The following is a 23,091-nucleotide window of genomic DNA, read 5'->3' as shown; positions in this document are numbered from 1 at the left end:
GCGCTTAATATTAATCTGTATGTTTGCCATATGAAAAGCCAGAGAGAGAAAATTACCATGTTAATCAAGACAAAGAGTGTGGCTGTGGCTGTGGCTGTGGCTGCTATTTATATCCCGAAACGACAAAACAGAGAAGGACAGAGGAGGCAGTTCCATAGATATGGACATAGAAATATGTATAAATAGATGAAAGGGGGGAGGAAACCTCTTGAGTGGCGTGCTCTGTGTTGCCTACTTGCAGGCACTATTTCCGCTTTGGTTTGACGGCCCGTTTGCCTGTCATCGTGCCACACAGTGGCTTCAGTGGCGTCTCCAGAGATGGCCCCGATGCTGCGGCTCTTGTGCCACAAACGGCACTGCCGCTGTCCATCAGTCACTCGGCAAACGTCAACAGGATAGCACCATACCCACTCCGGACAACTGTCATTCAGCACCGTTGGTAGTGCCGTTGGTCATTCATTCGGTTATACCGTTAGATCAATGCTGTCATCGTTTGAGTTCTCGTACTCGTCCTTGTTCTTGTCCTTGTGCCTGTTGCTGTCCTTCCAGAGTTGTCGCTATCGTTCGGTCGGTCGGTCGGGTGTCCTCTCATTTGACTAATGAAATTAATGCAACCCGTCTCTTTTTATACCCGATACTCAAAATGAGTATTGGGGTATATTAGATTTGTGGTAAAAGTGGATGTGTGCAACGTCCAGAAGGAATCGTTTCCGACCCCATAAAGTATATATATTCTTGATCAGCATCAATAGCCGAGTCGATTGAGCCCTGTCTGTCTGTCCGTCCGTCCGTCCGTCCGTCCGTCCGTCCGTCCGTGCGTCCCCTTCAGCGCCTAGTGCTCAAAGACTATAAGAGCTAGAGCAACGATGTTTTGGATCCAGACTTCTGTGATATGTCACTGCTACAAAAATATTTCAAAACTTCGCCCCGCCCACTTCCGCCCCCACAAAGGACGAAAATCTGTGGCATCCACATTTTTAAAGATACGATAAAACCAAAAACGCAGAATCGTAGAGGATGACTATATGTTCTAGAGTGTAAAATCTCAACCAGATCGTATAATTATTATAGCCAGAATCAAGAAAACAATTTAATTCTTTCTCGCTCTGTCTCTCTCTAACACACAGGTTTCATAGTCGGTTTTGCCAATTGCAAAATATGAGTTCAAGGATCTCAGAACCTATAAGAGCCAGAGCAACCAAATTTGGTATCCACACTCCTGTGATATCGGACCTTGACCGTTTCGTGTCCAAATTTCGCCACACCCCTTTCCGCCCCCGCAAAGGACGAAAATCTGGGGCATCCACAAATCTCAGAGACTATTAAGGCTAGAGTAACCAAATTTGGTATCCGCACTTCTGTTAGATCTCACTACAAAACGTATATCTCAGAATTTCGCCCCACCCCCTTCCGCCCCCACAAAGGACGAAAATCTGTTGCATCCACAATATTGCACATTCGAGAAAACTAAAAACGCAGAATCATAGATAATGACCATATCTATCAGATTGCTGAATCTGGATCAGATCGGATCATTTTTGTAGCCAAAAGGAACAAATCAATTTGCGGTGGCTACGCAGCCCCCGACGTCACGCTCAGACTGATTTTCTGTCTCTCTCGCACGCACTCTTTGTCGTGTCGTTCAATATTAGCGGCGTCTGCCGGAGAGAGCCATACTGACTTAGTATCGGGTATAACTGTAGAGTTGCGGTGTCCGCAGCAACTCACAACGTTCCACCTCGTTTCGTTTCCGTTCAGTGTAAAGTTTGGTGTCGTAGATCCGGTGTACGGATACACAGCTTCCTTTTGCGTGTTTATCTTTCGGTTAATCAAACACGCAGCCCTCGAGGGATAGCAGCACCACCACGAGGATGGGATGTCAAGTGGATCGAGGGAGGTGGCAGTGGCAGTGGCAGACAGAGGGATAGACCGAGGGCAGGAGTGGCAATGGCGGCTGCTGTTTCTGCCAATAAAAATCTATTAATTGCGCACACAGCCGCCGCACCTAAAGAGCAGAGCCAACAGCATGTATGCAGCGCTCATTCCACAGATATACATTCATATATATGGCTACACATACGTGTGTACGTGTGTATACGTATCCTAGTTTTGATATTCCATTGGAGCTCGCTCCGGGATTGCAGGAGGAGTTGGGGGGGCTTTCGTCTCACTATTAAACCGTCGACGTGCCCGTGGCCCGGGCCAAGGGCTCTTCTCGTGCTCACTGAAGCACTCAATATCTCTACGAGCTCTGCCTCAACTGGAGCGAAATTGACACGCAAATAGATTTCAATGGCTATGCCGTACCACGTTACCTGCCCCTCCCTGCGGTCTCTTGCATCCGTAATCTATTTTCCGCTTCCCCTGCTGGAGCTCTCTATATCGATTTGTGTCTGTATTTTTACGCTTTGATGTCTATTTGGGGATCAAGCTTTTTGTTTAAATTTTTTAGCTTTAAAGACGGCGGGGGGGACCCAAACAAATGCGCCCCCAATAAAGGTGTAAGAGGTGTGTCCTTGTGTGTGTGTGTACTGCCAGGAAAGGTGTGCCTGAGAGGTGAGACCATGAGCTCGGACCATGCAACATTTTATTAACACTCACTACAGGTGGAGCAGCACCACCACCAGCACCAAAGGGACTCCACCATAGACAGGATCCTGGGATAAGCTTCTGGGAGTGGGGGTTCTGGAGCCTGAGCGCGACCATTGAGGCATACTGATGAACAGCTCAGCCAGGGGCCTCAAACCACGCTTCATTGGGCGCACAGGGCGCATGACATGCCCCTGGTATGATGGCCAGGGGGGCGACGGCTAACGGTGGGTGACGGGGGGGGGGCATTCATTTTAACATTATTGACATGCCAACAGCGTTTTGTGGAAGGTCTCTGGGTATACACGTATCTCTGGCCAAAACCTAAACGGAAATTGCTGTGCCTCTCTCGCTGTCTCTCTCTCTAGCTGTCTCTCTCTCTCTCTCTCTAGCTGTCTCTCTCTCTCTCTGGAGTGGTGTGGACCTCCTGTTGCGCTTAATATTAATCTGTATGTTTGCCATATGAAAAGCCAGAGAGAGAAAATGACCATGTTAATCAAGACAAAGAGTGTGGCTGTGGCTGTGGCTGCTATTTATATCCCGAAACGACAAAACAGAGAAGGACAGAGGAGGCAGTTCCATAGATATGGACATAGAAATATGTATAAATAGATGAAAGGGGGGAGGAAACCACTTGAGTGGCGTGCTCTGTGTTGCCTACTTGCAGGCACTATTTCCGCTTTGGTTTGACGGCCCGTTTGCCTGTCATCGTGCCACACAGTGGCTTCAGTGGCGGCTCCAGAGATGGCCCCGATACTACCGTTGGTAGTACCGTTGGTCATTCATTCGGTTATACCGTTAGATCAATGCTGTCATCGTTTGAGTTCTCGTACTCGTCCTTGTTCTTGTCCTTGTGCCTGTTGCTGTCCTTCCAGAGTTGTCGCTATCGTTCGGTCGGTCGGTCGGGTGTCCTCTCATTTGACTAATGAAATTAATGCAACCCGTCTCTTTTTATACCCGATACTCAAAATGAGTATTGGGGTATATTAGATTTGTGGTAAAAGTGGATGTGCGCAACGTCCAGAAGGAATCGTTTCCGACCCCATAAAGTATATATATTCTTGATCAGCATCAATAGCCGAGTCGATTGAGCCCTGTCTGTCTGTCCGTCTGTCCGTCCGTCTGTCCGTCCGTCCCCTTCAGCGCCTAGTGCTCAAAGACTATAAGAGCTAGAGCAACGATGTTTTGGATCCAGACTTCTGTGATATGTCACTGCTACAAAAATATTTCAAAACTTCGCCCCGCCCACTTCCGCCCCCACAAACGACGAAAATCTGTGGCATCCACATTTTTAAAGATACGATAAAACCAAGAACGCAGAATCGTAGAGGATGACTATATGTTCTAGAAAGTAAAATTTCAACCAGATCGTATAGTTATTATAGCCAGAATCAAGAAAACAATTTCATTCTTTCCCGCTGTGTCTCTCTGTAACACACAGGTTTCATGGTCGGTTTTGCCAATTGCAAAATATGAGTTCAAGGATCTCAGAACCCTGTCTGTCTGTCCGTCCGTCCGTCTGTCCGTCTGTCCGTCCCCTTCAGCGCCTAGTGCTCAAAGACTATAAGAGCTAGAGCAACGTTGTTTTGGATCCAGACTTCTGTGATATGTCACTGCTACAAAAATATTTCAAAACTTCGCCCCGCCCACTTCCGCCCCCACAAAGGACGAAAATCTGTGGCATCCACATTTTTAAAGATACGATAAAACCAAAAACGCAGAATCGTAGAGGATGACTATATGTTCTAGAGTGTAAAATCTCAACCAGATCGTATAATTATTATAGCCAGAATCAAGAAAACAATTTCATTCTTTCTCGCTCTGTCTCTCTCTAACACACAGGTTTCATGGTCGGCTTTGCCAATTGCAAAATATGAGTTCAAGGATCTCAGAACCTATAAGAGCCAGAGTAACCAAATTTGGTATCCACACTCCTGTGATATCGGACCTTGACCGTTTCGTGTCCAAATTTCGCCCCACCCCCATCCGCCCCCACAAAGGACGAAAATCTGTTGCATCCACAATATTGCAGATTCGAGAAAACTAAAAACGCAGAATCATAGATAATGACCATATCTATCAGACTGCTTAATCTGGATCAGATCGGATCATTTTTATACCCAAAAGGAACAAATCAATTTGCACTGGCTACGCAGCGCCCGACGTCACGCTCAGACTGATTTTCTGCCTCTCTCGCACGCACTCTTTGTCGTGTCGTTTAATATTAGCGGCGTCTGCCGGAGGAGAGCCATACTGACTAATTATCGGGTATAACTGTAGAGTTGCGGTGTCCGCAGCAAGTCACAACGTTCCCCCTCGTTTCTTATTAGGAACATGATTTATATGGTCTTCTTCTTCGGCAGCAAAAGAAATTGAAAAGTTTTTTCGTTTCCGTTCAGTGTAAAGTTTGGTGTCGTGTATCTTGTATCTTTTGGGGGTTCAGCACGTGTTCGGTGTACGGATAATTAAACGCAACCTCATCTGGTCATAAATCTTTGGCCAGCACTGTAGCCCGTATGGTTTATCTTGAAAACAAATTAATTAATGATGCTTTGGCAGAGTTCAATTTGTTCCTGTCTCTGCCTCTCTCGCTGAGCCTTTTGTTCACAGCTTCCTTTTTCGTGTTTATCTTTCGGTTAATCAAACACGCAGCCCTCGAGGGATAGCAGCAGCACCACCACGAGGATGGGATGTCAAGTGGATCGAGGGAGGTGGCAGTGGCAGTGGCAGACAGAGGGATAGACCGAGGGCAGGAGTGGCAATGGCGGCTGCTGTTTCTGCCAATAAAAATCTATTAATTGCGCACACAGCCGCCGCACCTAAAGAGCAGAGCCAACAGCATGGATGCAGCTCTCATTCCACAGATATACATACATATATATGGCTACACATACATGTGTACGTGTGTATACGTATCCTAGTTTTGATATTCCATTGGAGCTCGCTCCGGGATTGCAGGAGGAGTTGGGGGGGCTTTCGTCTCACTATTAAACCGTCGACGTGCCCGTGGCCCGGGCCAAGGGCTCTTCTCGTGCTCACTGAAGAACTCAATATCTCTACGAGCTCTGCCTCAACTGGAGCGAAATTGACACGCAAATAGATTTCAATGGCTATGCCGTACCCCGTTACCTGCCCCTCCCTGCGGTCTCTTGCATCCGTAATCTATTTTCCGCTTCCCCTGCTGGAGCTCTCTATATCGATTTGTGTCTGTATTTTTACGCTTTGATGTCTATTTGGGGATCAACCTTTTTGTTTAAATTTTTTAGCTTTAAAGACGGCGGGGGGGACCCAAACAAATGCGTCCCCAATAAAGGTGTAAGAGGTGCGTCCTTGTGTGTGTGTGTACTGCCAGGAAAGGTGTGCCTGAGAGGTGAGACCATGAGCTCGGACCATGCAACATTTTATTAACACTCACTACAGGTGGAGCAGCACCACCACCAGCACCAAAGGGACTCCACCATAGACAGGATCCTGGGATAAGCTTCTGGGAGTGGGGGTTCTGGAGCCTGAGCGCGACCATTGAGGCATACTGATGAACAGCTCAGCCAGGGGCCTCAAACCACGCTTCATTGGGCGCACAGGGCGCATGACATGCCCCTGGTATGATGGCCAGGGGGGCGACGGCTAACGGTGGGTGACGGGGGGGGCATTCATTTCAACATTATTGACATGCCAGCAGCGTTTTGTGGAAGGTCCCTGGGTATACACGTATATCTGTCCAAAACCTAAACGGAAATTGCTGTGCCTCTCTCGCTGTCTCTCTCTCTCTAGCTGTCTCTCTCTCTCTCTAGCTGTCTCTCTCTCTCTCTAGCTGTCTCTCTCTCTCTCTCTCTCTGGAGTGGTGTGGACCTCCTGTTGCGCTGAATATTAATCTGTATGTTTGCCATATGAAAAGCCAGAGAGAGAAAATGACCATGTTAATCAAGAAAAATTTTGTGGCTGTGGCTGTGGCTGCTATTTATATCCCGAAACGACAAAACAGAGAAGGACAGAGGAGGCAGTTCCATAGATATGGACATAGAAATATGTATAAATAGATGAAAGGGGGGAGGAAACCACTTGAGTTGCGTGCTCTGTGTTGCCTACTTGCAGGCACTATTTCCGCTTTGGTTTGACGGCCCGTTTGCCTGTCATGGCCCCGATGCTGCGGCTCTTGTGCCACAAACGGCACTGCCGCTGTCCATCAGTCACTCGGCAAACGTCAACAGGATAGCACCATACACACTCCGGACAACTGTCATTCAGCACCGTTGGTAGTACGTTGGTCATTCATTCGGTTATACCGTTAGATCAATGCTGTCATCGTTTGAGTTCTCGTACTCGTCCTTGTTCTTGTCCTTGTGCCTGTTGCTGTCCTTCCAGAGTTGTCGCTATCGTTCGGTCGGTCGGTCGGGTGTCCTCTCATTTGACTAATGAAATTAATGCAACCCGTCTCTTTTTATACCCGATACTCAAAATGAGTATTGGGGTATATTAGATTTGTGGTAAAAGTGGATGTGTGCAACGTCCAGAAGGAATCGTTTCCGACCCCATAAAGTATATATATTCTTGATCAGCATCAATAGCCGAGTCGAGTTCAAGGATCTCAGAACCTATAAATACCAGAGCAACCAAATTTGGTATCCACACTCCTGTGATATCGGACCTTGACCGTTTCGTGACCAAATTTCGCCACACCCCCTTCCGCCCCCGCAAAGGACGAAAATCTGGGGCATCCACAAATCTCAGAGACTATTAAGGCTAGAGTAACCAAATTTGGTATCCGCACTTCTGTTAGATCTAACTATAAAACGTATATCTCAGAATCTCTCCACACCCTTCCGCCCCCACAAAGGACGAAAATCTGTTGCATCCACAATATTGCACAATCGAGAAAACTAAAAACGCAGAATCATAGATAATGACCATATCTATCAGATCGGGATTTATTATCAGATCGTCACGCTCAGACTGATTTTCTGTCTCTCTCGCACGCATTCTTTGTCGTGTCGTTCAATATTAGCGGCGTCTGCCGGAGGAGAGCCATACTGACTAAGTATCGGGTATAACTGTAGAATTGCGTTGTCCGCAGCAACTCACAACGTTCCCCATCGTTTATTTTCCATTCTTAATTAAATTCCAACAACTTGTCCAACAAGTGTGTGTGTGTGTGTGTGTGTGTGTGTGCGGAAATAGGGGGTGTGGTTGATGGGAAACTTACGTAATTGAAGTACTTTCATCAGTGCTTCCATTATCTAATTATATTTAAAGGATTTATTCCACTTCCACCAACAAACAGCAAAACACCTTTTCAATCCGAGACCCGAGATGAGCAGTGTCCCAGCAAACCTTCCATTTTGTCTTTGCATTCTCGGCGTCGATTCTGAAAGAATGAATCTGGAAGCAATGGAAGAAGTGGGCTCTTTTCTACCCTTTCCTTAGTCCAACCACAAAATTGTTGAGCATTAAATCAAATCAAAATTCCTCAAAAATCCACAACCATGGACTGAAGAGATGTCCAACCGAAGAGTGTTGCCTGACTGTCAGAGCTCTGCATTGTCTTGGTGCTTGATGTCTGATGCCTGAGGCCCGCACAATCCTGACAGACAAGACGCCACTCATGGTTTCCGCCTCCTCCTGCTGTAGCCCCTTCCCCACCAGCACTCCGTCATTCCTGGTTTACCCGTACAATTTTTGTGGCTCAGTCGCTCGCACTCTGTGCGTGTCTGTCTGTGTAATTGCATCATTAAACCGACACTCCAGTTGGCAACTTGACACAAGAACGAGAACGCGACCAAGAACGACAGCCGGATTGACTCTGAAGAGCTAAAGGATGGCAGTCAGTGGAAATCTGTAACTGAAATCGAATCAAGAGACAGAGAGACTCGAGACTGACTTGTTGACTGACTTGTTGAAGGCTCAACCGCCTCCGACGTCGCCGTCGCCGAAACATTCAAGTGCATAAATATTTATTACGCATTCGCCGCGTGTGACGGGAAAGCTAAAATAGTAGAACACACCGTGCATCTACTGCTCGGAAAACAGTCACCTTGGGCCCGCAAGCTGCACACACACATTATGTGTATATACAGATAGATACGTAGATAGATGTACATATATATTTTTTGTTACTTTTTTTTATATCATAGTTATACAATATTTAAACGTGTTCATGCCTAACTGGTTTCTGTTTCTGTGTGACTGACTGACTCGTCTCGTCGTTACAAGTGATTTGAAATCGTATCTAAATTCAGAGACACGCACAGCCCCAAGCAACAAAACTGCAATTGAAAATGTCTACTCAGGTGTCTGGCAATTTATTGGCTGGTAAGCAATGGCAAAATCCCCAATTTGGTTCACCGACAAAACAAAAAAACCCAACAAAAAACAAGCCCCAAGCGGACAGAGACACTTTTGGTGTTGTGTTGTGCTGCGTTGCTGCTGCGGCTCTACAGATCTCATGCATACTATATGTACTCTTATGTATATATAATTACTTGCACAGCAGTTTGGCCTAGTGGCTGGCTGGCTCTGGCTCTGGCCCTTCTAAGAAAAGGGGGAGAGAGCTACGACTGCAAATGAATGTTTGACAAGAATTCTTGTTGTCCTGAAAATCCCCAGATAGTAGAGGTTCCTCCAGCATTTATGCAGTTTTCTGTCCCTCTGTGGCCTGGAAATACGAAACACAATGAGCGCAATTAGAATTCCTGGAACTGGCACTGGCACTGGCACAAGCAACCAAATACCTTTTCCGAATCTGATGTTTGCTCTGTGAAATGTGAGGTCTTCCCCACAGCCACTGCCAGTTTCATTTGAAATTTCAATTCTGGACCCAACTGGAGCTGGAGCAGCACATTCCATGTCCATGTCCATCTCCATGTCCATTTTTACCATTGAGAGGCTGTCTATCTTTGCCACTAATTGGGGCAGCCATCATCATGGGATTGATTGAACTTTGGTACTCATTGATGCTCCAAGTCGACTAATATGGGATTATTTCTGAATTGAATTTTACAGAGCCACCCGTTATGCAAAACTCACGCCGCAAATCAGTCTTCGCCGAGGCCTACGATCCGGAGGCGGATGATGATGATGAGGGAGCCACTGCCATATTCCCAAAAACAGATGAACAGCGTTCCCGTCTAGTCGAGTCGGTGAAAAATGTTCTCCTCTTCCGTTCGCTCGAAAAGGAACAGGTTCGTCGACTGCCGCACATAAATCATAATCCCCGCGCAGAGCCACGGATGCTTAACCCGAATAAGTGTCTGCCTGCGGTTTCCCTTTGCGTGGGGATTATGCCACCCACAGACCCACTCTGTCTGTCCCACACTAATAGCAAACTTTCTTGTGCGTCCTTCCTTCCTGTCTTTCAGATGAACCAAGTGCTGGATGCGATGTTCGAGAGGAAGGTTCAGCCGGGCGATTATATCATACGCCAGGGCGACGATGGCGATAACTTTTATGTTATTGAATCGTAAGTAAAACAAAACAAAACCGAACCGAACAAATTTCCCATCTATCCTCATCAATGATGTGTGTGTGTGTGTGTGGCAGTCATCATATTTAATTCAGGACTAAAGTTAAACAGAGATAAATGTAATCACAAAATCCCCAAGCAATCCTCTATAGATGTGGGCTGTGTTTATACATAAAGTAATCTTAAAGTTACTTGAATCAGAAGAGGGAAGTGTAGAGATTCGATATACATACTTGAATACCATAGAAACAACATATTCTAAGAAAGATTGCAATACTTTTGCTATACGGAAAGATAAATGCTAGCCATCTGTGAGATATATTTTACTCTTGTGAAGGCTTCGAGAAATAGCTAAATAGTTTTCCAATAGATGTTAGATGATATATCTATAAATTTAAACCTATCAAGTAAGTTTCATTTACGCTAAATGGTTCGTAGAATCAAAATGTACGAGACTCCCACTATTTCCCCCAATTTCCCGCCCACTAAGCCAGCTATCATACACACTTAATTAATTTCTATTTGAATTGCAATTTGAATCTGCGTTCGATATGGATATGCCATTAATAGGCATTTGCATATTGATGAGTACTTAGTCACACACAGACGCACACGCACACAGCCAGAGACAGATACAGATACAGAGACAGAGACAGAGAAATTATAAATTGCATTAAATTTAAATGGATTTTTGCCCTTCAACCCCTTACTATATCTCCGCAGGGGCATCTACAAAGTCTATATTAATGACAAGCACATTAACACCTATAATCATACTGGACTTTTCGGCGAATTAGCGCTGCTCTACAATATGCCCAGGTACGTGTTTATCTGTTTGTACCTCTGATTATGGTAAATTTTCCTCGCTGTCTGGACGACATTTATAATGTGCTAATACGCGTGTCTATCTTTAGCTTATCTTAATATTGATTTACATTTTTTAGAGCGGCCACCGTGCAGGCGGAAACCAATGGTCTGCTCTGGGCCATGGACCGTCAGACCTTCCGACGCATTCTCCTGAAGTCCGCCTTCAAGAAGCGAAAAATGTATGAGGAGTTGTTGAACAACGTGCCCATGCTCAAGGCCTTGCAGGTGAGTGCTTGAGATTCATTCCTTCGAACAGATACACGTATAACCATTGTGATATCCGCAGAACTATGAACGCATGAATCTGGCTGATGCTTTGATCACAAAGAGCTTCGAATCCGGCGAACGGATCATCAAGCAGGGTATGAATTATGGTGTCGTTGCTTTGGCTTTTCTCATGCACTCTTTTCCACTTCTTAGGGGACGCTGCCGATGGCATGTACTTTATTGAGGAGGGCACCGTGTCCGTGCGCATGGATCAAGACGATGCCGAGGTGGAGATATCGCAGCTGGGCAAGGGCCAGTACTTTGGTGAACTGGCGCTGGTGACACATCGGCCACGTGCCGCTTCCGGTTACGCCACGGGTGGCCATGTCCGGCTTGCATGTGAGTGTTGCCGCGTGCACGGACGCCGCTTAAAGTTGATCCCCCAGCTATCCTCATCCTGCCTTGGCTAATCGTTAATGCTTTCGTTTGTTTGTTCTTTGTTTTCCTGTCGAAATCGCCTCGCCTTATGCCCGTGTTGAGCGTGTGTGTGTGTGTTTCGTAGCTTTGGATGTAGTTTGCTTTGAGCGCCTCATGGGCAACTGCAATCGGTTGCTCCAGCGTGGCATTAGCGACTATCGCTACCTGGAAGAGGATCTGCGGGACTACTTTGACAATCTGCAGCTCAATTAGGCAGTAGTTTTACCTGTAGCCTTGACCGTAGCGTAGACTGCTTTTAGTGCACCATCATTATATTATGTTTTAATTTAATCTGAAATCTCCGTCCAGTCCTTGACACGGAGGCCTTTGAACGCATCATGGGCTTCCTCACCGACGTGCTCAAGCGTAACATTGTGATCTATGAGCAGATGTTCACCGAAATGGCCCGCCGCAACACCAATCTATAAACGATTGGCTCCGTTGGGCTCAGTTCAGTTCAGTTCAGTGAAGAGTAATACTAGTCCAAATTTATTGTCTAGTTTATCGAATTACAAGAATTATAATTTCCCAGTTCAGTTGATATCGAATCGTTTTCATTTCAAACGCACACAAACACGCGCATTTCGCTTGATTTATCCACACCACACCGCACCACCCAACCCAACGCACTTTTCCATACAGAGCACAAGGGCATCATGTCAGTGTCCGATGCTGAAACAGATCCCAAATGATTATCGGATCGGTAAGAGACGGATATACGAGTATAGATAGAAGGGGCCTGTGGTGTTGAAGGGTACACGATATCCGATTTGGAGCGGGTTCTGTTTTAACACGTTCAAAATTAAGCACTCTCACTAATCCCTCCTCAGCCTCCCCCTTCCAGTATGCTCTAAGTGTTTTCCCATCGTGCCATGATCCAACAATCTTTAACTAATGTGTCCATCTTATTTACCATTTGCATTTAGTCCTAGATGTCAGGGCATTCGAGCGTTTGCTGGGACCGTGCATGGACATCATGAAGCGCAACATTGATGACTACGAGTCACAGCTGGTGAAGATATTTGGTAGCAAAAACAATATCACCGATACACGATAAAAAGTCTGAACCACCAATAAAGCAATCAAACAACCAGCCACCATTACCAACTATAGCTACGACTACAACAACAGCAACAACAACAACAAAACCTACGAAGAACAACACTAGCAGGCTTCTTAGGATTTTAATTAGGATGTCAATTGGAAAAAAAATATGAGCAATACCACTCCACAACACACCACAGGAACAGACAAAAAACGAGGGGGAACGTTGTGAGTTGCTGCGAACACCGCAACTCTACAGTTATACCCGATACTAAGTCAGTATGGCTCTCCTCCGGCAGACGCCGGACACGACAAAGAGTGCGTGCGAGAGACAGAAAATCAGTCTGGGCGTGACGTCGGGCGCTGCGTAGCCAGTGCAACTTGATTTTTTCCTTTTGGCTATAAAAATGATCTGATCTGATCCAGATTCAGCAATCTGATAGATATGGTCATTATCTATGATTCTGCGTTTTTAGTTTTCTCGAATCTGCAATATTGTGGATGCAACAGATTTTCGTCCTTTGTGGGGGCGGAAGGGGGTAAGGCGAAATTTTGAGATATACGTTTTATAGTGACATCTTAAAGGAGTCTGTGTACCAAATTTGGTTACTCTAGCCTTAATAGTCTCTGAGATTTGTGGATGCCTCAGATTTTCGTCCTTTTCGGGGGCGGAAGGGGGTGTGGCGAAATTTTGACACAAAATGGTCAAGATCCGATATCACAGGAGTGTGGATACCAAATTTGGTTGCTCTGGCTCTTATAGGTTCTGAGATCCTTGAACTCGTATTTTGCAATTGGCAAAACCGACCATGAAACCTGTGTGTTAGAGAGAGACAGAGCGAGAAAGAATGAAATTGTTTTCTTGATTCTGGCTATAATAATTATACGATCTGGTTCAGATTTTGCACTCTAAAAGATATAGTCATCTTCTACGATTTTGCGTTTTTAGTTTTCTCGTATCGTCGAAATTGTGGATGCCACAGATTTTCGCCCTTTGTGGGGGCGGAAGTGAGCGGGGCGAAGTTTTGAAATATTCTTGTAGCAGTGACATATCACAGAAGTCTGGATCCAAAACATCGTTGCTATCGCTCTTATAGTCTTTGAGCACTAGGCGCTGAAGGGGACGCACAGACGGACGGACGGACAGACGGACAGACAGACATGGCTCAATCGACTCGGCTATTGATGCTGATATATACTTTATATATACTTTATGGGGTCGGAAACGATTCCTTCTGGACGTTACACACATCCACTTTTACCACAAATCTAATATACCCCAATACTCATTTTGAGTATCGGGTATAAGAAGCAAGAAAACCCAATCAACAAACCACAAACAAAGCACAAATACCAAACAAACACCCACACGCAAGGACACAAAAATCATTAAATCTTAATCGTGAATATTTAATTGATAATTGAAATTAATCTATAATAATATGCTAAAGATAAAGATACAAGTCAATGATGATGATGATGATGATGGATACGATGTTGATCATGTTGAGATGCTTTGCAATGTTTCAAGATTATGAAATGAGATATCAAACAAGTTAAGAATTGTATTGTATGTACGAGTATTTAGCAATTGTAATTTGTAATGGCAGTAGTTTTACTTGAATACAAATTTCAAGCCACCACAAGAGACGACAGCATTAGCAAACGATTTGGGGCTGTTCTACGGAAGCAATCTACTGTTAAATCTACTTATTTAAGTTTTGTTTATTCATATCTTTTTATTTGTTATCCATTGATTTATACATTATTTAGTCATAGCGCACATATTCTTTCCTTGGCTGCTAACTAATTGATAAGCGAAAAGCAAATATATATCAACTATAAGAGCAAATTGAACACACACACATCAAGCAACAAGTTTATATCAGCCGATCGAAAGAGTATAAATGCTAAACACATATACATATGTACTGCATATAGAGGACAATGAAAATCTAACTTATTTAACTTTGAAAAATCAATCAATGTATGTACTAGTCTATACGTCGATCAGCTGAGTGTTTCAGACCCCGAGAGGAGCAAAATATAGAGCAACTGAGTAAAACACCCAATCAACTGGACGGAAAAAACGCAGAAATGTTTGATTTATTCATTTGCAAGCCACTACTATATCCTTCTATACTACCACTATCATTCGCAAGCGATCTCACTATAACGAATGAGGAGAGAATGTAACTGTTATGCAGTTCTCGGAGAGAAAAACCAAAATTAACCAGGCGTATAATGCTACAGGCACAATCAATATGTTGCATGGGATCAACTTAGAAAACTTTGAGAAAAACTAGCGAAACAAATACGAAATTTAGCAGAGTGAGAGATACAGATCGAGAGAGAGAGAGAGAGAGAGTGAAATGCTGTGTGCTAAAACTGCTTCAAATTTCGTTTCCAGTATGTTCGGGCTGTAGAGAGTGTAGAGAGCAAAAACAAAGCAATATAATATCGAGGGCCTAGCTAATGTGTACTTAGAGTGCATTTCTGTAATTCGTTCTGTTTTGTGTTTGCTGTTCACTACCTGTATTACTAACCTATGCCTACACCTATACCTATAACTCTATATGTATAACTGAATGAGCTTAAACTATGGTAAACCCTACGCCCCACACCCTAATCGACTCCAACTACTTATGTTCTTTACACGAAATGAATGTAACCTCATTGTTTGGAACAAAATGCGTAACTAAAACAAATCGTAGACGGATAATCAGTAACACATATACACTTAACAGCTGTATATGTATAGGTATACATACATATATAGTATATAGAAATTAACAAATTAAACTGGCATACCAGCAGTCGACAGGTGTTCAAAGCTAAAAGAAACTACATATAATAGAAACGGAAGAAATATCAAATTTGCTACAAATCGTTCAAATTGTCAGCAGATAGTAATAAATTATATAATATATATATACATAAATATAAATATAAACGAGTATGTTTTTAATCCTAATCGGTGTCTAGTCTATGTTCAAGACTTTAAAAGCAACAAATTCGTGAAAATTTTCAACAAAACAAAAATATAAAAAAATTAGAAGAAACGATTTAGAAAGAATACAAAATAATATATATCTAACGATTAAATTTCTAGAAATTAATTAAGATGCTGAAAGTGCTGGCCATTTTCTTCCACATACCAACTACACACACACCCACACACACACAAACACATAAGACACACATATAGACACGCCATATTTTGTAAACTAATATCAAGCAAAGCTCAAAGAAAGCCGTGGAAAGGGCAGATGAAAATTCTAAAAACGCGCAAATGCAAACAAACTTTAAATAAAATAATGAAAACCTATTCGTACTTTAACTGTTGTGTTGTAATTATGAATAAAGCGTATTTATATTATGTGTATGTGTAATAGAAATACTAAAAACGAAAAAAAAACAAAAATAAGAAGAACCGACAAAAGGAAAAAACAAATATAAACAAATGTAAAAAAAAAACATCAACAAAAATTTACAAGAAATTTCAAAGTGTAGACACTGGTAGCAAATTGAAGGAAAAAAACCTTGTTTCAATTAAGCGCCAAACAAGCTGCAAGGAATATAAAATCTTCAAGCAATTGTCTGCTTTAATTGTAATTCTGTTTGCCATTAACACAATTATTGCTTAACTCTGTTTTTTATTCTTTGTACCAATGCCAAATCATTGCGTTGAATAACCAGCAGCTACATAATCGGAAAGGCATAGCAATGGCGAGTTTATTTATAAGATCTAACGATTGGATAAATTAAAAAAGAAAAACTTTATGTTCAAAAGTCCTCGGTGGTCGCAAAGCATTAAAAAAAGAAAACCAAACAATTCAAATAGATGCAAAAAACAAAAGCGAAACAGGAATGGAAAAATCCAAAAGAAGCAAACATGACGAATGAATACAAGTTTAATAAAAGCGATAAAACAAAAGCACAAGTTTTTTTTTATTTAAACAGAACTACAAAAAAGTGGAAGGGCTTCAAGGATTCGATACACATATTTATGATTCGGTCCCTAATTTCGATTGAACTTATAAATATCATCCTTCTACCATACCAGGCTGAACCTATCAGCTATCGGAGTTGTAGAGGGAAGAGTTGTAGGGGGAAAACCTTTGAATTTATCATTTTTATTCACTTAAAAACGTAGCTCCAAATACACTTATAATTTTACGGTGTTTAATATATGTATTATCTTTAAATGTACGTGTGGATGTGTATCCTTTATAATTATGTTTATAAAAACTCATTTATCGGAGCCACTCGCTGACACTCTCCACCGACAACGCACGAATGGTAAGAGGTGGTGCGATTTGTTTCGCCAATTACAAGAGATTCGGATTCGGTTGGTTCAAGTGCACCAGCCTAGTCCCAAAATTTCAATGTGAATGGTATTTAGTATTACAATCCATGGCTAAAAGCGGTGATGGTATCGGTCATGTTTTTGAACTGCTATTGGATTTTGTATGTAGACTGAATGTATCTCTGAATTCCATGACGTTGTTTTTTGCCGCGAATGTAATTTGTTTGCTTTATCGGGGTTTTTCGGGGAAGAATTCATTTAAAAAATTGGGTTTTCTTTTTGTGTTTTTTTTTTGTTGTTGTTTAGCAGTGTAAAATCTATAAATCTAACTGTAAAGATCATCATCGCCATTGTCGCCTGGCGAATTTACTGGCATATTGGTGCCGGACCCTGAGGTGTTGCCAGTTTGACCGGGGAATCTGCCACAGAGAGAGGGAGGGTTTTCGAGTTGGAAATCGTTTCGGAAGGCAATGCGGTATGTCAGTTTTGGCACTCACCTGAAGTTCTGTCCGAATCCACGGGACTGCTGCAAGGTCTGAGCAAACATCTCGTATTTCCTGATGTCGTTGTCGGACACAGAGCGGCGAGCATACTTCATGGCCTCCTCAAAGTGGGCGCTGGTGATCTCCGGCACTGGATCCAACTGTGGAGCAACAATATACCGATATAGAACAGAATAGGGATGGATATTCATGGAGATGCTGGTCACTTACATCCATTGCCGCGTTCTGGTTCTCGGCGCGGTCCTTCTCGCGCCGAATCTCAGCCTCGATGGCCTGTCGAATGGCCAGCTTACAGGCCCGCTGGCAGATCTCGGTCAAATCGGCACCCGAGAAGCCCTGTGTCACCTTGGCAATGTAGGTGAGGTCGACCTCCTTGGCCAGCGGCGACTTGCGCAAGTTGGTCTTCAGAATGGCCTCGCGCGACTTGTCGTCGGGCAATGGAATATAGATGAGCTGATCGAGACGACCGGGACGCAGAATGGCCGGATCAATGATATCGGGTCGATTGGTGGCGCCAATGATAAAGACGTTCTTCTTGGCTCCCATGCCGTCCATTTCGGTGAGGATCTGATTAATCACACGATCGGCAGCGCCGCCAGCATCGCCCACATTACCGCCACGGGCCTTGGCAATCGAATCGAGCTCGTCGAAGAAGAGCACACAAGGGGCAGCCGAGCGGGCCTTGTCGAAGATGTCGCGCACGTTGGCTTCAGACTCGCCGAACCACATGGTCAGCAGCTCGGGCCCCTTGACGGAGATGAAGTTTGCCTGGCACTCGTTGGCGATGGCCTTGGCCAGCAGAGTCTTACCGCAACCGGGTGGGCCGTAGAAGAGGACGCCGCGGCTTGGCTGCATGCCAAACCTGAGGAACTTGTCGTGATGCTCGACTGGGTACTGGACCAGCTCCTGCAGCTCCTTCTTGACGCTCTCGAGGCCACCGATGTCGGTCCAGGTGGTGTTGGGCACCTCCACCACGGGCTCGCGCAGAGCCGATGGACTGGACTTGGTCATGGCGTAGCGGAAGTTCTCCATAGTCACAGCCAGAGATGCCAGCACTTCGGCATCAATCTTGTCATCCTCCAGGTCAATGAGATCCATCTTCTCGCGGATTTGCTGAAGAGCAGCCTCCGAGCACAGCGAAGCCAGATCGGCACCCACATGACCATGGGTCTCTGCCGCAATCTGCTCCAAATCGACATCCTCGTGCAGTTTCATGTTCTTGGTGTGGATACGTAGCACCTCTAGACGGCCGGTCGCGTCGGGAATACCAATGTCGATCTCACGATCGAAGCGTCCAAACCGACGCAGAGCGGGGTCAATGGAATTGGGCCTGTTGGTGGCGGCCATTACGATCAGGTGAGAGCTCTTCTTCATGCCGTCCATCAGGGTGAGCAACTGGGAGACGATGCGACGCTCCACCTCACCGTGGGTCTTGTCACGCTTCGGGGCAATGGCGTCGATCTCGTCAATGAAGATGATAGCCGGAGAGTTCTTCTCGGCCTCCTCGAATGCCTTGCGCAGATTCGACTCGGACTCACCGGCCAGCTTGGACATAATCTCCGGTCCGTTGATCAGGAAGAAGAAAGCACCCGTCTCGTTGGCTACGGCGCGGGCAATCAGAGTCTTGCCGGTACCGGGAGGGCCGTACATGAGGATGCCACGCGGCGGCTTCACACCGATAGCCTTGAAGAGCGACGGATGGCGCAGAGGCAGCTCCACCATCTCCTTAATCTGGGCCAACTGCTTGCGGCAACCGCCAATGTCGTCGTAGCCAACCGCATTGAGGGACTCCTCCTCCTCCTCACGCTTGATCGGGTCGCCATCGCAGAAGATGACCGTCTCGGGCGCCACAATGCAGTACGGCTCGGGATCGGTCAGCACCACCTTGAACTCAATGGGACGCATAGCAGCGCGAACAATGAAGTTATCTCCCATGTGGATGGGCCGATAGGCCTCCAAGAAGTACGGCTTCAAATAGATCTCGAAGAGATTGCCCGTGACGCCTTCGGTGGTGTCGTCAATGGGCAAGATGCGGACACGCTTTCCGTACTTGACATCCGGGCACGACTGCACCGAGACCACGTCCGACAGATGCACACACAGATTGTTTCGCACCACGCGATTCATGCGGATCTTCTCGTCGGGACAGGTGTCGTCAGAGAGCACAATGCTCACGGTCTCCTTGCGACGCTTACCCTTCAGGATCACGGTGTCGCCGCGGAAAAGCTGCAGCTCGTCCATTTTCGACTGTCAATGAAAGGGGGTGGCGGGGAAAGAGCCAGAGCATTGTAGTACAAAGGTCAAATGTTGAGGTTTCAGTTGATGAGACGTTGATGACGTGACCCAGGGATGACGACTTACCTGCGAAAGCGACACAACGGAGTTGTCGTCATTCTGAGCCTCCTCAACGATCAGGCGATTGGGCCGATCCTTTCGCTTTAAAATCGCCGTTGCGAGATCATCGCTGTGAGGGGAAAGAGTAAGGGAAACAAGAAATTGAGCAAACACGGTTTTCTCGAGCGTGGTAATTCTCTGCCGCACATTTTAGAATGAGATGTTTTCGGATTTGATATTGTGTTGCCCCCACTGCCCCCAGCCTCAGTCCACGGCGACTGCGACGATGACGGAGCATCTTTCCTAGTAGCATCCTCATCGGTATCCATGGAATTATTTGGGTTATTGCTACCCTCGTTTTTGCTATATTTTCCAGCGCCAAAGAGCGGACGAGGATCATTATTCCCTCCCGACATGAGCGCGCTTTTATTCGATCCCTTGGCTGATCTTTTAGTAGTAAACTCCAACGAATGATAAGAATGATTATGATGTCCTGGCATACTAGGATATCATTTTATTTCCTATAATACTTTGTGGAGCAAATCAGAAATTCGATAGGGTCAGATCAATTTTTTATTCGAGAACAGTCTTTTCCGTCTCCCCTCCCTCCCCACACGCATATGAGCACGCTGACGCACCATCATCCATAGGGACTCTGCAGCATTTGCAGAGTCCGGAATAACAAGGAAAACAAAGAAACCGCCCTTTGGTTTCTTTGTTTTCCATGCCCCCGACAACAACAACAATCGCAGCAGACAGCAAATGGCGATTTTCTTAGCATTGGCCTAGTTTCGCAACAGAGACCAAGACTAAATACATACATATGTAAGTACATACGTTTGTTTTAGCCATGATATGTCCGTTTGTTTGCAAGAAAACCCGTCACGGCTCGTGGGAGAAGTCTCCAATTGCATTTTGCAACTTTCCTTCGCATATGTACATACATATGTGGCCTTTGCGTACTTTTTTCCGTCAGGCCAATGACTGCGCGAAATTGAAGCGCTGTCTAAACGAATGGCCAGCCAGCGCTCTTTTGTCGGCAATCATTTTGAGCGCTGCAAATTTGCAGTTTATACACTTACCCCTTGGAGTCTGCCATGTTAAACTGTTTTTGGATTAACCGTGCAACTTAAATTAATAAAATTCGGGACTTCAACCTATTTAATTGCGCTTCAAATGACCAAAACTTTCTTAAAAAAACACCAAATTTTCGTGCAAGTGAGTTGCCTGCAGTGTGACCAGATGATGTATCGTTAAAATATATCGTCCGACCACTAACCATACAGTATATAGATGTGCCAGTTCATACAACGAAAGCGTCACACACTGGCTAGCGTGTTCAGTACCCCAGAGTGACGTCATCTTGAGAGAGAGAGAGTGCAGGGAGAACATCTTTGCATGGGTTAGTACACACGCAATATATTTCGACAAAAATATGTGATTGTATGCTTTTTCAGATTTTTTTGAACTCTCTCAGGTCTGGTTCTGTTTTGCCACCAGCATGTTTTAGTGTATGGGTGCACATGCATTCTCTCGTACTTTGCGTGTGTGTGTTTAGTATTGCTGGCCGCTAGAACTGAAATTTGAGTTTGGTTCTTGTTTTGGGTCTTTTGATGGACTGACCTACCGCCACAAAATAAACGAGGGGGAACGTTGTGAGTTGCTGCGGACACCGCAACTCTACGGTTATACCCGATACTAAGTCAGTATGGCTCTCCTCCGGCAGACGCCGCTAATATTAAACGACTCGACAAAGAGTGCGTGCGAGAGAGACTGAAAATCAGTCTGAGCGTGACGTCGGGCGCTGCGTAGCCAGTGCAAATTGATTTGTTCCTTTTGGCTATAAAAATGATCCGATCTGATCCAGATTCCGCAGTCTGATAGATATGGTCATTATCTATGATTCTGCGTTTTTAGTTTTCTCGAATCTGCAATATTGTAGATGCAACAGATTTTCGTCCTTTGTGGGGGCGGAAGGGGGTGGGGCGAAATTCTGAGATATACGTTTTATAGTGAGATCTAACAGAAGTGCGGATACCAAATTTGGTTACTCTAGCCTTAATAGTCTCTGAGATTTTTGAATATCCCCAGATTTTTTGCCTTTGCGGGGGTGGAAGGGGGTGTGGCGAAATTTTGAAACAAACTCGTCTCTGTCCGATATATTAGGAGTGTAAATACCAAATTTGGTTGCTCTAGCTTTTGTAGTCTCTGAGATCTAGGCGCTAATGTTTTACTCTAAGCAAAGCCGCCTATGCTACGTGTGTGTTAGAGAGAGACAGGGCGAGAAAAAATGAAATTGTTTTCTTGATGCTGGCTATAATAATAATACGATCCAATGCAGTCTAAAAGATATGGTCATTCTCTACGATTCTGCGTTTTTGGTTTTATCGTATCTTTAAAAATGTGGATGCCACAGATTTTCGTTCTTTGTGGGGGCGGAAGTGGGCGGGGCGAAGTTTTGAAATATTTTTGTAGCAGTGACATATCACAGAAGTCTGGATCCAAAACATCGTTACTCTAGCTCTTATATTCTTTGAGCACTAGGCGCTGAAGGGGACGGACAGACGGACGGACGGACAGACGGACAGACAGACATGGCTCAATCGACTCGGCTATTGATGCTGATCAAGAATATATATACTTTATGGGGTCGGAAACGATTCCTTCTGGACGTTACACACATCCACTTTTACCACAAATCTAATATACGCCAATACTCATTTTGAGTATCGGGTATAAAAATTGCTTTTGCACGGATTCAATAACAGCCTGCTGCTCTTTATACTGCGGGCTCCACACACAAGAACAATACTCCAATATAGGACGTACTAACGAGATGTACAGTTGTTTCGTAACGTACGGGTCGTCAAACTCCTTGGACCAACGCTTGATGAACGCTAAAACACCCTTAGCTTTATTTACAGTTGCGGCTATATGGGTGTTAAAACACATCTTATGATCAAAAAGGACTCCGAGGTCATTTGAATTCGAAATTCGCTCAAGGACATGATTTCCTAGAACATATGGGACAAAATGAGGAGCGCGACGGTAAAATGTCATAAGTTTGCATTTGGAAAGGTTCAGAAAAAGAAGATTAGTTGAACACCACAATAGTAGTTCACTTAGATCAAGTTGAAGGCGTGTGTGCAAATACCAATCAGAGTAAGAAAGACAGATTTTGACATCATCAGCATACATTAGTGTAGTAGAGTATGTTATAACTTGAGGAAGGTCATTCACAAATAAAATAAACACCTGAAGTAACATTAACAGTATTTGACAACACGTTAGAAAACAAAACACGT

General features: G+C 44.7%; 2 protein-coding genes across 5 annotated transcripts in view; one reads left to right on the top strand and one right to left on the bottom strand.

Annotated features, from left to right (window-relative positions):
- Nucleotides 1-12,742, top strand: part of LOC117189940 (cAMP-dependent protein kinase type II regulatory subunit-like) — a 50,441-nt gene extending 37,699 nt beyond the window's left edge. Inside the window, exons 4-10 of one of the 3 annotated variants that reach the window (XM_033395021.1) lie at nt 9,586-9,764; nt 9,942-10,042; nt 10,769-10,864; nt 10,990-11,137; nt 11,199-11,274; nt 11,333-11,518; nt 12,523-12,742. In XM_033395021.1, the coding sequence (XP_033250912.1) occupies nt 9,586-9,764; nt 9,942-10,042; nt 10,769-10,864; nt 10,990-11,137; nt 11,199-11,274; nt 11,333-11,518; nt 12,523-12,653 (917 nt within the window). In that variant the 3' untranslated portion in view covers nt 12,654-12,742. Of the gene's footprint in view, nt 1-9,585; nt 9,765-9,941; nt 10,043-10,768; nt 10,865-10,989; nt 11,138-11,198; nt 11,275-11,332; nt 11,519-11,681; nt 11,825-11,905; nt 12,140-12,522 lie in introns of those variants that run through there. The other 2 variants (XM_033395023.1, XM_033395022.1) reach the window with 2 other exon arrangements.
- Nucleotides 12,743-16,760: 4,018 nt separating this feature from the next.
- On the bottom strand, nt 16,761-21,027 carry LOC117190209 (transitional endoplasmic reticulum ATPase TER94-like). Of its 2 annotated transcripts, none has more exons than XM_033395265.1 (5): nt 20,869-21,027; nt 19,814-19,916; nt 17,663-19,699; nt 17,447-17,592; nt 16,761-17,368 (listed from the first exon to the last, which is right to left on the bottom strand). In XM_033395265.1, exons 1-5 carry the CDS (start codon nt 20,883-20,885, stop codon nt 17,275-17,277), a joined length of 2,397 nt encoding a protein of 798 aa, XP_033251156.1. In that variant the 5' UTR covers nt 20,886-21,027; the 3' UTR covers nt 16,761-17,274. The 2 variants fall into 2 exon arrangements, with proteins under 2 accessions (XP_033251156.1, XP_033251155.1); XM_033395264.1 differs by lacking the exon at nt 20,869-21,027 and adding an exon at nt 19,994-20,217.
- Nucleotides 21,028-23,091: the final 2,064 nt, after the last annotated feature.

The sequence above is a fragment of the Drosophila miranda genome (assembly GCF_003369915.1).
Source record: "Drosophila miranda strain MSH22 chromosome Y unlocalized genomic scaffold, D.miranda_PacBio2.1 Contig_Y1_pilon, whole genome shotgun sequence".
In the NCBI taxonomy this organism is placed as follows: Eukaryota; Metazoa; Arthropoda; class Insecta; order Diptera; family Drosophilidae; genus Drosophila; species Drosophila miranda.
The sequence above is the reverse complement of the archived record's forward strand: the minus strand, read 5'-3'. Positions and strand labels throughout refer to the sequence as shown.